At 39.4% G+C, this 11,471-nt stretch overlaps 1 protein-coding gene across 1 annotated transcript; it reads left to right on the forward strand.

The window, feature by feature from the left end:
• Positions 1-427: 427 nt before the first annotated feature.
• LOC149909827 (pyrethroid hydrolase Ces2a-like) lies at positions 428-10,779 on the forward strand. Its single transcript, XM_090119925.1, has 3 exons — positions 428-636; positions 1,301-2,586; positions 10,492-10,779. Exons 1-3 carry the CDS (start codon positions 457-459, stop codon positions 10,700-10,702), a joined length of 1,677 nt encoding a protein of 558 aa, XP_089976051.1. The 5' UTR covers positions 428-456; the 3' UTR covers positions 10,703-10,779.
• The last annotated feature ends 692 nt before the right edge of the window (positions 10,780-11,471 follow it).

The following is an 11,471-nucleotide window of genomic DNA, read 5'->3' on the forward strand; positions in this document are numbered from 1 at the left end:
AAATTTACGTCATCTAATATTACTATCTCAAATTTTTAGTCTATGACAAATGACGCAAAATGGCGCCCGCCAAAAATTTTGCTCGAACTAAGTTTTAAAAATGATTATCTAATGAATTACCGATGAAAACTTATTTCTTTGCACTTTGTCGCATAACTTGAATTATTTGTGTAATATCGCAACACACTCGAGGGAATATTTGATGATTTTCTTGGTTTTTTGCTATAAAATAAACAAGACATGAACGTGACCATCGCGCTAAAGCGACTGAGTGCAGTGAGGCCATTTGACCTATGTTGAGCGAAACATAGGTGATGTAGGCGGTGTCGTCTCCAGGCGTAGTAATAGCATCTCAATGACCTATCTAGTAGGTACATTAATCGTATTATGATACGCAATTTATATTCTAATCTTACCAGTCAACCAGTGTTACTTCGACCCTTGAAGCGTGTAGTAATGTGGAGATATTTGATTACTTTATTTTTCTCGGCCGTTTCAATAAGCCATGGCCTTGAATCGCGTATTGTGGATACTGAGCAGGGTCCCGTGAGAGGATACAGGGATTCTGATACTGGGATTTTTGCATTCTATAGCATCCCGTACGCGAAAGCTCCTACTGGCAGGCAGAGATTTAAGGTACAAATAGTAACACGATAATTAATGTGCAATATTCTAAGAGATATTTTGTGATAGGTTTGAATTTAATTAATTAGGTAATCTGTGCAGTACCTACTTTTATAGACTTTTTTTTCATGAGAAACTCATGTCGTTCTTACAGTTTAATTAGATGATGGTACACCACGGTGAAGTGCTCTTCTATCTATTCGAAAATTTCAATTACTTTTAAGATCGACAATTAAATAAATTATATTATATTCGTAGTGATTTAATTATAATATTCAAGTGTTAATAAGATGTTTGATATCAGATAAAAATCAATAAACTACGTAATAATTAATAATAAATTATTGTAAGTACATATAGTTACATATTATTAAAGTGCATTGCCGCAAATAAATTCTCCATTAAAAAAACTTTTTGTCTATAAATAACCTATAGATTATATATTATTTTATAAACAACAACATTACGTGGATAGTATTATAGGAAGATTATAGGTATTATCACAGACTAGAAATAATATACCTACTATAATGGCCATGACAATACAAGAAGTAAGATAAGAAGTATGCAAGTCATGAAAATTAATTTGTTTGTGATTTGTAACTGATAATTTTAGATAATTTTTATTGGTTATTTCATTTTATAACTAGAACTCACAACCTGTATTTGTTTCCAGCCTCCATTACCTGCGATAGCCCGCTCAGGAATATTTGAGGCAGTAGATAAAGATATAATATGCCCTCAAGTAGATATTACCTCTATATTACCGATGCTTCAGCGACCTCTTGTAATAACAGAAGATTGTTTGATTGCTAATATATTTGTACCAGACACAACGAAGGAGAATCTGCCAGTCATTGTTTACGTTCACGGAGGAGCTTATATAATGGGTTTTGGAAATTTTTTCGCTCATAAGAATTTGGTCAAAAACAAAGAAGTAATTGTGGTCAACTTTAACTATCGTCTTGGAGTTCACGGATTTTTGTGCATGGGAACAGAAGATGTCCCTGGAAACGCTGGTATGAAAGACCAAGTAGCTTTGTTGCGTTGGGTTCAGAAAAATATAAAGAATTTTGGAGGTAATCCTGACGATGTAACGATTGCTGGCTACAGCGCTGGTTCTTCGTCCGTTGATTTACTCATGTTGTCAAAAATGACTAAAGGATTATTTACGAAAGTTATTCCGGAAAGTGGAGCTAATACGGCCCCTTGTAGTGTTCAAACAGATCCCATTGCCGTTGCTAAAGATTACGCCAGGTCCCTCAATTTTGCAAACGTTGATGACTTTTATGCTCTTGAAGAATTTTACAAAACTATTTCATATGAAATATTGTCATCAAAAATAGCTTTTGACCGAACAGATTCGACATTTTTGTTCAGTCCATGTGTTGAAAGAGATACAGATGGAGAAGAATTTCTTGTTGATTCTCCCGTAAATATTCTAAAAAATGGCAACTATGTGAGGTTACCCATGCTCTATGGATTTGCAAACATGGAAGGTTTAATACGTGAACCTCTATTTGAAGAATGGAAAGATAAAATGTCCAACAAGTTTTCCGATTTCTTACCACCTGATCTGCAATTTGAAAATGAAGAGGACAGGAATAATGTGATAAATAAAATAAAGAAATTTTATTTCGGGGATGGTCAAGTTAATGATGATAAAGTTTTGAGTTATATCGACTTTTTTTCAGACGTAATTTTTACGTACAGTACATTGAGGTCTGTGAAATTTCACGTTGAGGCCGGTAATGATAGAATATACCTGTATGAATATACTTTTGTCGATGAACATACACCTATTATTTCTCACACGAACGTCCGTGGTGCTGCACATTGTGCGCAGTCAGAGGACATAGCTGATGGCAACTTTACTAATTCTAATGAAAATGTCATGACTAAAGAACGTAGAGAAATGAAAAAATTACTTCGCGATCTGTGGTATAACTTTGCAACAACAGGGTATGTAACTCTTTTGGTTTTATCTCTTGACGCTAACAGTGTAAGCAGACAAAACAACTTCTACGTTAAAAAAAATTCTAAAAGGCTTTTCTAAATGTTTTGCACACTAATTTTGATCAGAATTTAATTAATTTGTCAAGAAAGTGCAAACTACACCATATTTTACGTTTGTAGTATGCAAAACTGTTCTTGCATTGATTTAATTGATAAAATCATTGCTCACATATTTTGTACTAGCTGTACCCGCGACTTCGTCCGCGTGTAAAATTGACTTTGGATAGTTTTCCCACGGTAAAAAGTACCCTATGCCCTTTCTTAACATATTATTTTCTACCGCTGCCCGCGATGTTGCACCACCACGGCGTGTCAGTACCAAACATATCTAAAGATGACAGTGTCGCTATAGCATTATAAGGAAACAACTTTTAAATAGCATTAAAATATATGTTCTTGAAGTGAAACTTCTTTAGGTACGTAGAGATTAAAATTTCAAGGAGTAAGGCGACGTGATTTTGGTATCTTTTAAAATTGCCAAATAAGTTTCACTCCTGACACGTGTGCTCGGCACACACGATCTTTTCTTGCAAGTGAAGGAAGTAAAGAGAGATATATGAGAATCCTACTCAGTTTAGTGATAATTAGATTTTGTGACTGAAGAAAATAGAGAAAATTATGCAGAAATATATTCCAGGACACAAAAACATAAAAAAGTACAAAGGTATTATACCCTAAAATACTTCCCTATAAACTACGTTAGTAGTTATGCTGCCAGGAGCCAAAATGAAAAGAGAGTCAGGACTGGTGATGCGTGAGCAAGCGACGTACAGTTGCCCGTGTGAGAAACAACTCGTCCTGAGGTCGACACCCCCTACCCTCAGTGTCTGCCCCTGCGACTTATTGATGGTCATCGCGAAGCAAACACTCACGGGAAACTGTACACGCTTGAACTGGAACGGGAAGTTATGAGGTATGAGGGGAATACGTGGTATAAATACTGCTTCGCCAACTCCACAACCCGTAAGAATTTCCGCCTCAATGGTGTGTCTGTGGAGCGAGATAACTTTAAGGCGGGTCCCGTTACATAACTTCGGGGGAGATAGGTTACGAAGAAGCATAATTGGGACACCGACCTTCAGCTTGATGGTATGCGCTGGAAGTCCGCTTGCTGACAGGGAGTTTAAAAATTCAACGGGATAGTGTGTGGCGTCATCTTGCTCGACGACAGTGTTTATGGAGGTGTAGACCACTTCATTACCCTCAATTTCAGAGAGAATGCAGTCGTTTATTGCTGCAGCCTGATCATTTTTGGGCGTCAAAATGGCCCGCTCACACACCCAAGAATTCTGCTGGTGTGGTATACGACTGATGTCCCCGTACACACAGCGAATGAGTTCCTCTAAGCTGGCTACCACTCTACCGAGAGACTCTGGAAGCACCACCTGTCCATCTATCTGTTCTGGTAGAGTGCCTTCACCAAGACTTAGAAGGACATCGGAGAATTCTTGAGCACGTGCATTGCCACCAAGCCGAGCTCTCATATTAATGGTCAAGCGCAGCGTATGAACTCGTGACCACAACGAAGATCGTTTCAAAGACGCATTCACCTCGTCAGCCCTCGATCCTCGCGTCACCACGGGAAGCGTTTGTCGGAAATCGCCACTGAACAGAACTGTTATACCACCCATCAAGTTTTCGTTCCTGCGGATGTCCTGCAGGGTTCTGTCCACGGCCTCAACTGCCTTCCTATTGGCCATCGTACACTCATCCCATACGATCAGAGAGCAATCCTTGAGCACGTGTCCTTTATCACTGTTACGTGACACACCGCAAACAGGCGTTTCGGCTCTCTCTAAATCGATGGGAATTTTAAACATGGAATGTGCTGTTTTACCACCCGGAAGCAGTGTGGCAGCGATTCCCGACGACGCTACAGCAATAGCAATTTTTCCTTGCCTCCTTACTTCTGCAAGTATGCCAGTGGTAACAAATGTTTTTCCTGTTCCACCAGGAGCATCCAAGAAAAACATTTTACCCTGGTTTTGCCCAACGCTTTCAAGAACGGTGTCGTAAATTTGTTTTTGCTCTGAAGAGAACAAAGCGACATGGTCATTTCGTATAGTGGTCATTTCGCCCGGATCGTAATTTGTCTCAGCGTTATACTCCCGATTTCCACGGTCTTGATGCTCTGATGATTGGGGAGCTGGTAACCCATATTCGATCAGTGGATTGCCGCCGATAGAAATAACCACATCTTGAAGTGAACTGAGACAGGTGTTCAGGACGCGTTCATCTGTTACATCGATTTCGTCTCCAGTGGCACGCCTCAAAGCTCGTAGAAAATCTTCAGACAGATGATGGCGATACTTCTCCCACAAAGTAACTGGGTTCGCAACTCCACAAAACACCAAGATGACGGCAAACAGATGTCGCATGCGGCTCGGACTGTCACTGACACTCGCCTCTGCGAGGGTGTCATCCCAGTTTTGGTCGTCGTCAAGAAGGTGACGTGCTACGCAGGCTGCGCGGTAAGTGGGATACTCCACGCCATCATATGTCCTCAGAAAGGCGAACGATGTTGGGCCTCGGACCGTGTGAAGTAATAAGCGCAGAAAATAGCATTCGCCATTATTCGGATGCACGGTATAAACCCTACCCAGTGCGGTGTCTTTGAAGATTCCCGGAAATCCTTCCACAGCACTTCCTCGTTGACGTCGATTAAATACACCCCTTTGTCTGTCGTATGTGTAATACGAAGGCACCTGGTCATACGTAAGAGACCTTGCAAACTGGTCGACTTCACAGAGCCTGAAAAATGCCAAGAGAGTTGTTTGGCGTGGATTTTCCAAGCGGTCAGCAACGTTCTCAGGATCAAAATATATGCGCTGGCCGTTCTCTAGATGGACATCTAAATGCATGACGGTTGGATGCCTGTCATGTATAGAGAACGCCAGTATCCGCCAAACCGCTTCAGACGTGCTGATGTAGCGACCAGATTGATACTTGGTGACCTCGTCTTTATCAGAGCTCTGTAAAGCAAACGTCGCCTGATCACTTCCTTTGTTGACGTATTTGCAGATGTATTTAATCGACTCAACGCTCGTGCACGACTCGACGTTGATGTGTGTCTGGAAGGTCCTGGACAGTACTGGCGAGTAAGGAACAATCCATCTATTATCGACCGGTTGCGCCTGGCCATGCACGCTCAGCTCAGTGGAATGCCCGCCTTGTGCTGGTGATCGGCGCCGGTATGATGGATATCCATCCTCACCAGTAATGGTTTCGATGGTAAAATTTTTCGGGAATCTTTTTGAACATCGTCCATCTTTCATGCACGGGGAACTTGGATTTAACGTGCCACAGGGGCCATGCACCATATGACTTTTCACTATCTGATGCAGAACAGGATCGACGTCAGGGTCCGGAAGCTCAGCACTTATAACTTGATCAATCTGGTTGGGCCTGATCTTCTCTTCCAACCACAAAAGCAAGTGTGCGTGGGGCAAGCCGCGTTTTTGCCACTCCACGGAGTACATGTGGCACCGTACTGCACCAAAGACTTTTGCTTTTGTAAGAAGATCCATAAGGCACTTCAACTTCAGATGGAATACGCGAGAGATCAAGTCATGCCTGTCGTACGAAGCCTGTCCTGCAAGGAGTTGAGCTGTTATTTCAGGCCACTTTGGGTTGGTAGTGATGGTAATGAAGAGGTCCGGGCGACCAAACTTTCGCACGTAACAAAAAGCATCTTGGGTCCTCTCGTGCATGTACCGCGGACCTCCTGTGAAGGTGGAAGGGAGAATGACCATCCTTCCTACATCTTGCGCATTTACATCATTTTGCATGGCATCTCTAAGATGAACGTAATTCTCAGCTCTCAGCTTCCTTTGGTTGCACCTTATAAATACCAAACGCTCTGTTTCGATTTTGGCGTACATGTCCACCAGAAACTGACTTAAGAGCGTACGATAATAGTGTAAATAAGAAACGTTGTTTGCCCTTAGCTGGATCAGGAAGCTGTAGAACTGCATGGCGGATGTTTTTTTGTTGTAATTTGGGGAGCCTGTCTGGGGGTCTACATTATAGTGGGCGAAATGGTAGCCATCCTCTCCGCGGCAAAACATGAGCGGATATTGCAGAGAATCGTACGCGCGGTGAGTCTCACTGATTCTTTGAAGCCGGTCATCATGCGTGCGCAAAACGATGTCTCTTTTATCACACTCCTGATCGACTAAGACTACGGCTACCTCGTTCGTTGTTGGCGCATTATACCGCCCTGGATGGGCTGCGATCGGCCTTCTATCTGCACTGATTATAAACTTAAAGCGATTGCGCTCGTTTTCAGGCACCGATGCTAGGGCGGCTTTGAAGTTGCTAATGTGTGGATTAACATTATGCAACATACTCTGCAATCCTCTGACCAGACCAGAGTCCAAATTGGGGATGTGTCTACTTCGCAAGCTTGCTTGTTCTTCAAAATCGCTTACGAAATAAATTTGCAAAAATTTGGGAACGTCTGTAGGTAGCAGGGAACCGATCCTATGGTAAACTTGCCCCTGGACTTTGAATGTCGGCATGAACCCTGCTTCTATAACTTGATTTGCACCAAACGATGTCATCTGGAAGGCACTGTTATAAGCACGAATGTTTTTCAAAAAATGGCTGGATTTCAGATGCTCACCATTTAGTAACACTCTTAACAGTTCTGGCGGGTCTTGCAGAGATTCCAAGCGTACCTTACCAGATGCACAACACATCCCTTTGGGCTCCCCTTTCCATTTGCGTGCTTGGCAGTAGGCACACACTTCTTCCAAGGCACCAATATCTCCATGGGCGGCGTAGTTAATCGCGACATTGTAGTGAAACCCACTCCCTTCTTTATTTAGCCACGGTTGCTCTTGGACATTGTAAACCATGGATTCATCATCAGACGTCAAAAGTTGATTTACGTCACGACGAAGGCGATCTTGTTCTACTTGTGCCGAACGCTGTTCTCCCGACCAAGTTCCCCGAATCCCTTGGATTCTGTTACGTTCTTGCGATAAATGAGCTTCAACATCACTACGCATTTCGTGGTACCGATGCCGAGCAGCTGCTTGACGTTCTTCACGCTGCTCGTCTGTCTCCAACGAACGTGACAGAGCATGCTGAGAGCGATCTGCTACCAAGCGAGTTTCGCGCTCTTCTTGATTTTCGAGTGACCTAGCAAAAGAAGTACGACTCCGCTGCGAAAATAACCTCACCTCTCGCTGAGTGTATGTCTCTGATGCGCGAGACTCAGCATGGCGCTCCCGATCGCTTTCAAGCCTAGCTTCTCGCGCTTCAACACTCTCACACGATCGAGCGGTATAAGTGCGGCTGCGCTGCGTACTCAATCTTGTCTCACGCTGTGTGTACGTCTCAGACGCGCGAGACTCAGCATGGCGCTCCCGATCGCTTTCAAGCCTAGCTTCTCGCGCTTCAACACTCTCACACGATCGAGCGGTATAAGTGCGGCTGCGCTGCGTACTCAATCTTGTCTCACGCTGTGTGTACGTCTCAGACGCGTGAGACTCAGCATGGCGCTCCCGATCGCTTTCAAGTCGAGCTTCTCGCGCTTCAGCACTCTCGCACGATCGAGCAGTATAAGTGCGGCTGCGCTGTGTACTCAATCTTGTCTCTCGTTGCGTGTACGTCTCTGACGCACGAGACTCAGCATGGCGCTCCCGATCATTTAATAGCCGCATCTCGTATGCTCCTACACTTTCAAGCGAACGTGACAATGCATTTTGAGTGCGCATAGTATCTAATCGCGACTGACGCGATGTACTACTTTCTCCATGTCGATTTTCAGCATTGCGTTTTCGCATAACTGCTAACCTTGCCTCACGCTCAACGGCGGTTTCAACAGATAAAGCCAATCTCTTCCTTTGGGAATCATTTGAGGATCGAGATAGGTTAGACCGTTTTCTGGGCATTTTGATTGTTTTTACTAAGCAAACAAAGATAACAGAAAAATAAATTACACACGAATTAGGCAAAGTATACCTAAATATGAATATACCTAAATATGAATAAAGTAAAAGACTAAAAAAAAACCAATAAGAAAACTAATAACTACTTAAAATGAAAACAAATATTGCAAAAAAATAAATTGCACAACATAAACTAAAGACAAATAATTTGATGAGATGAAGATAAAATAGTGAAGAAAAAAAATAACAGAAAAATAAAGACTAAAGAGATGTTTATAAAAGAAAAATAAATTCTACGAAAAACGAATATAAGTACCAAAAAAAATCCTAAAATGAACACAAATTAACCAAAACAATAAATAAATTACACACGAATTAAATAGTAATTCTAAATCTAAATCTAAATCTAAATAAGAAATAAGAATTAAGTATTAACTCAAAATGGGAATTACCTAAAGACAAATAACTTTATGAGATGATAATGAGAAAGTATTTAGTGAAGTAATGTTAAATTCGACTGAGCAATGAGCATTCAACTGACAGATAACGTAGGTTTTACTCGCGTTTCCGTAAGTAGATGCGGCTCGATCGGTCTTTATAATATCACCTTTTGCGAACGAAACGATAGCGTGATTCGATAATTCTAATTCGATACTAACGCCATCTAGTTAGGTAAAAGGAAACATTTTTATATGGTGATAAAATATTATTATGATTTATAATAGAATATAGCTGTGGGTGTGTAAAAAAAATCCAGCTAGTTTCATAACACACTTATGTTTATAATTAATTTGGCAACATGAAAATATATTAATAATTACCAAGCAATAATCATACAGATAATAAATACTGAACAAAAGTCAATGTTTATTTCGTACTAACGACATGTAATTGATGAATAATAAATGATAACTATCAAAAACTTACCTTTTCTATGATACAATATACACGGCATATTTTTCAAATTATCTTGCTCAAATCTGATCAAGATTATGATTTATGAGGGTTTTGTTGGAACTTGCAATTGTCAAAACTGAGTATTACATTAAAACTTTTATGCAAAAAATGCACATTAATAAGATTACAAATAACTAATAACAAACAATTTAATTTTATCGAGCTGATTACCTTTTGCCCCGGTTGCCTAGAAGAAATTATTGCTTAGTAATATTAGGTGGCCTAATAAATATACTGTATTTTTGTATAAAATCGTAATATAATTTATTCTATTTGTATATTTATTTGATTTTAATGAAATCTCATAGATGGCGCTGTTACAAAATTAACATTATACAACTTCCTTTTTTAAACTATGTTTCTCTTCCCAAGTTACTTAAATGGTATAATTTTTGTAGTGTCAATACAAATTTTAGTTAATATTGTCAATATATGCGTCATTTGATTATTAATTTCCAATAGTTAACAATATGTACATTGATTTGATTTTTATAACATTTCATAGATGGCGTTGTTTCTAATTTGTCATTATACTACTAAATTCATTAAACTGTTTCTCTGCCCAAATTACATAAATGATATAGTTTTTATTTTGTAAAGCTAGATAATAGCATGGCTTACTCGAAACCAACATTTAAACATGAGTCTTTAGATTGTACGCTGTCGTAGTACACAGAATAGGTAAGAAAAATAAAGGTTCACAGCTCCTCCCCCGAAGGTGATATCATGATAATATGTTTAAACTATCCTCACCCGACCTCTTAGGAATATTCATGCAAAATTTGAAGTAAATATATGCAGTACTTTCTGAGATTAGCCCGGAAATACATACAGACAAACAGACAAACAGACAAACAGACAAACAGACAAAAATTCTAAAAACTATATTTTTGGCTTCTATATCGATTATAGATCATGGATCAAGTATTCTTTTAAAAAAATATTCAATGTACAGTTTTGACTTTCCTACGATTTTATTATATGTATAGATTTTCAGAAAGCCTGTTCCTGAAGGGTCAGACTTACCAGCTTGGCCGCCGGTCGGCAAGGATTGGTCTCCTTACATGATTCTTAACAACCCCATGAAACTTGGAGGATCATTGTTAAAGGAAAGAGCTCAGTTTTGGGAAGAGATTTATGACAAACATTACCGACAACCATCACCTCCGCCAACACCACCTCAACGGCCGCGGCATACTGAACTTTAAAAATGTTGTAAAAATTGTGATTCCTCGTGATATACCTAATATCTGTTAGGAATATAGAGTGAATAGAATATATATAAATAATAAAAATAATGAATTTGAACCCTTATAATTTACAAATATATCTAATCATTACTATTGTCCTCAATTAAAAAAAACAAACTTGATAAAATGAAAGATTTTAAGATAGATTAAAAAAATATAATATCTTTCCAACAATCGTGATTATCTAATAGACTATTAAATAATCAGGGCAAGACGTAAATAAGTAGGTACCCAGTCGGATAGATATAAATGTTGTTTCTCTTTATTTTTGGTTATCATGATGATCAGCAAATATAATTCAAGGATTTTTTTTATTAAACTATACATTATAGACGGCATAAAATATGATAAACAAAAGTGTTTGGAAAATATTATAAAATGGAATTACACCATATAAATAGTTCTTCATTAATCATATACGTTGTTGAAATAATAAGTACCTAGATTAGTTGTAATGAATAAAACTGTTAAAAATACCTATATCGTATATAAAATGTATCATTTTTTAACCGACTTCAAAAAAAAGGAGGAGGTTATCAATTCGGCCGTTTTTTTTTTTAATGTATGTACACCGATTACTCCGAGGTTTCTGAACCGATTTACGTGATTCTTTTTTTGTTCGATGCGGGATGGTGTCGAATTGGTCCCATAACAATTTTATTCGGCTAGGCCCTAGGCTATTTTATGAGCATTTTTGTCTGTACTCGATGACTTAATTGGAATGTAG

This window comes from Colias eurytheme, chromosome 3 (genome assembly GCF_061535395.1).
Source record: "Colias eurytheme isolate Ceu_HAF_F1 chromosome 3, ilColEury1 Martin Lab GWU primary, whole genome shotgun sequence".
In the NCBI taxonomy this organism is placed as follows: domain Eukaryota; kingdom Metazoa; phylum Arthropoda; class Insecta; order Lepidoptera; family Pieridae; genus Colias; species Colias eurytheme.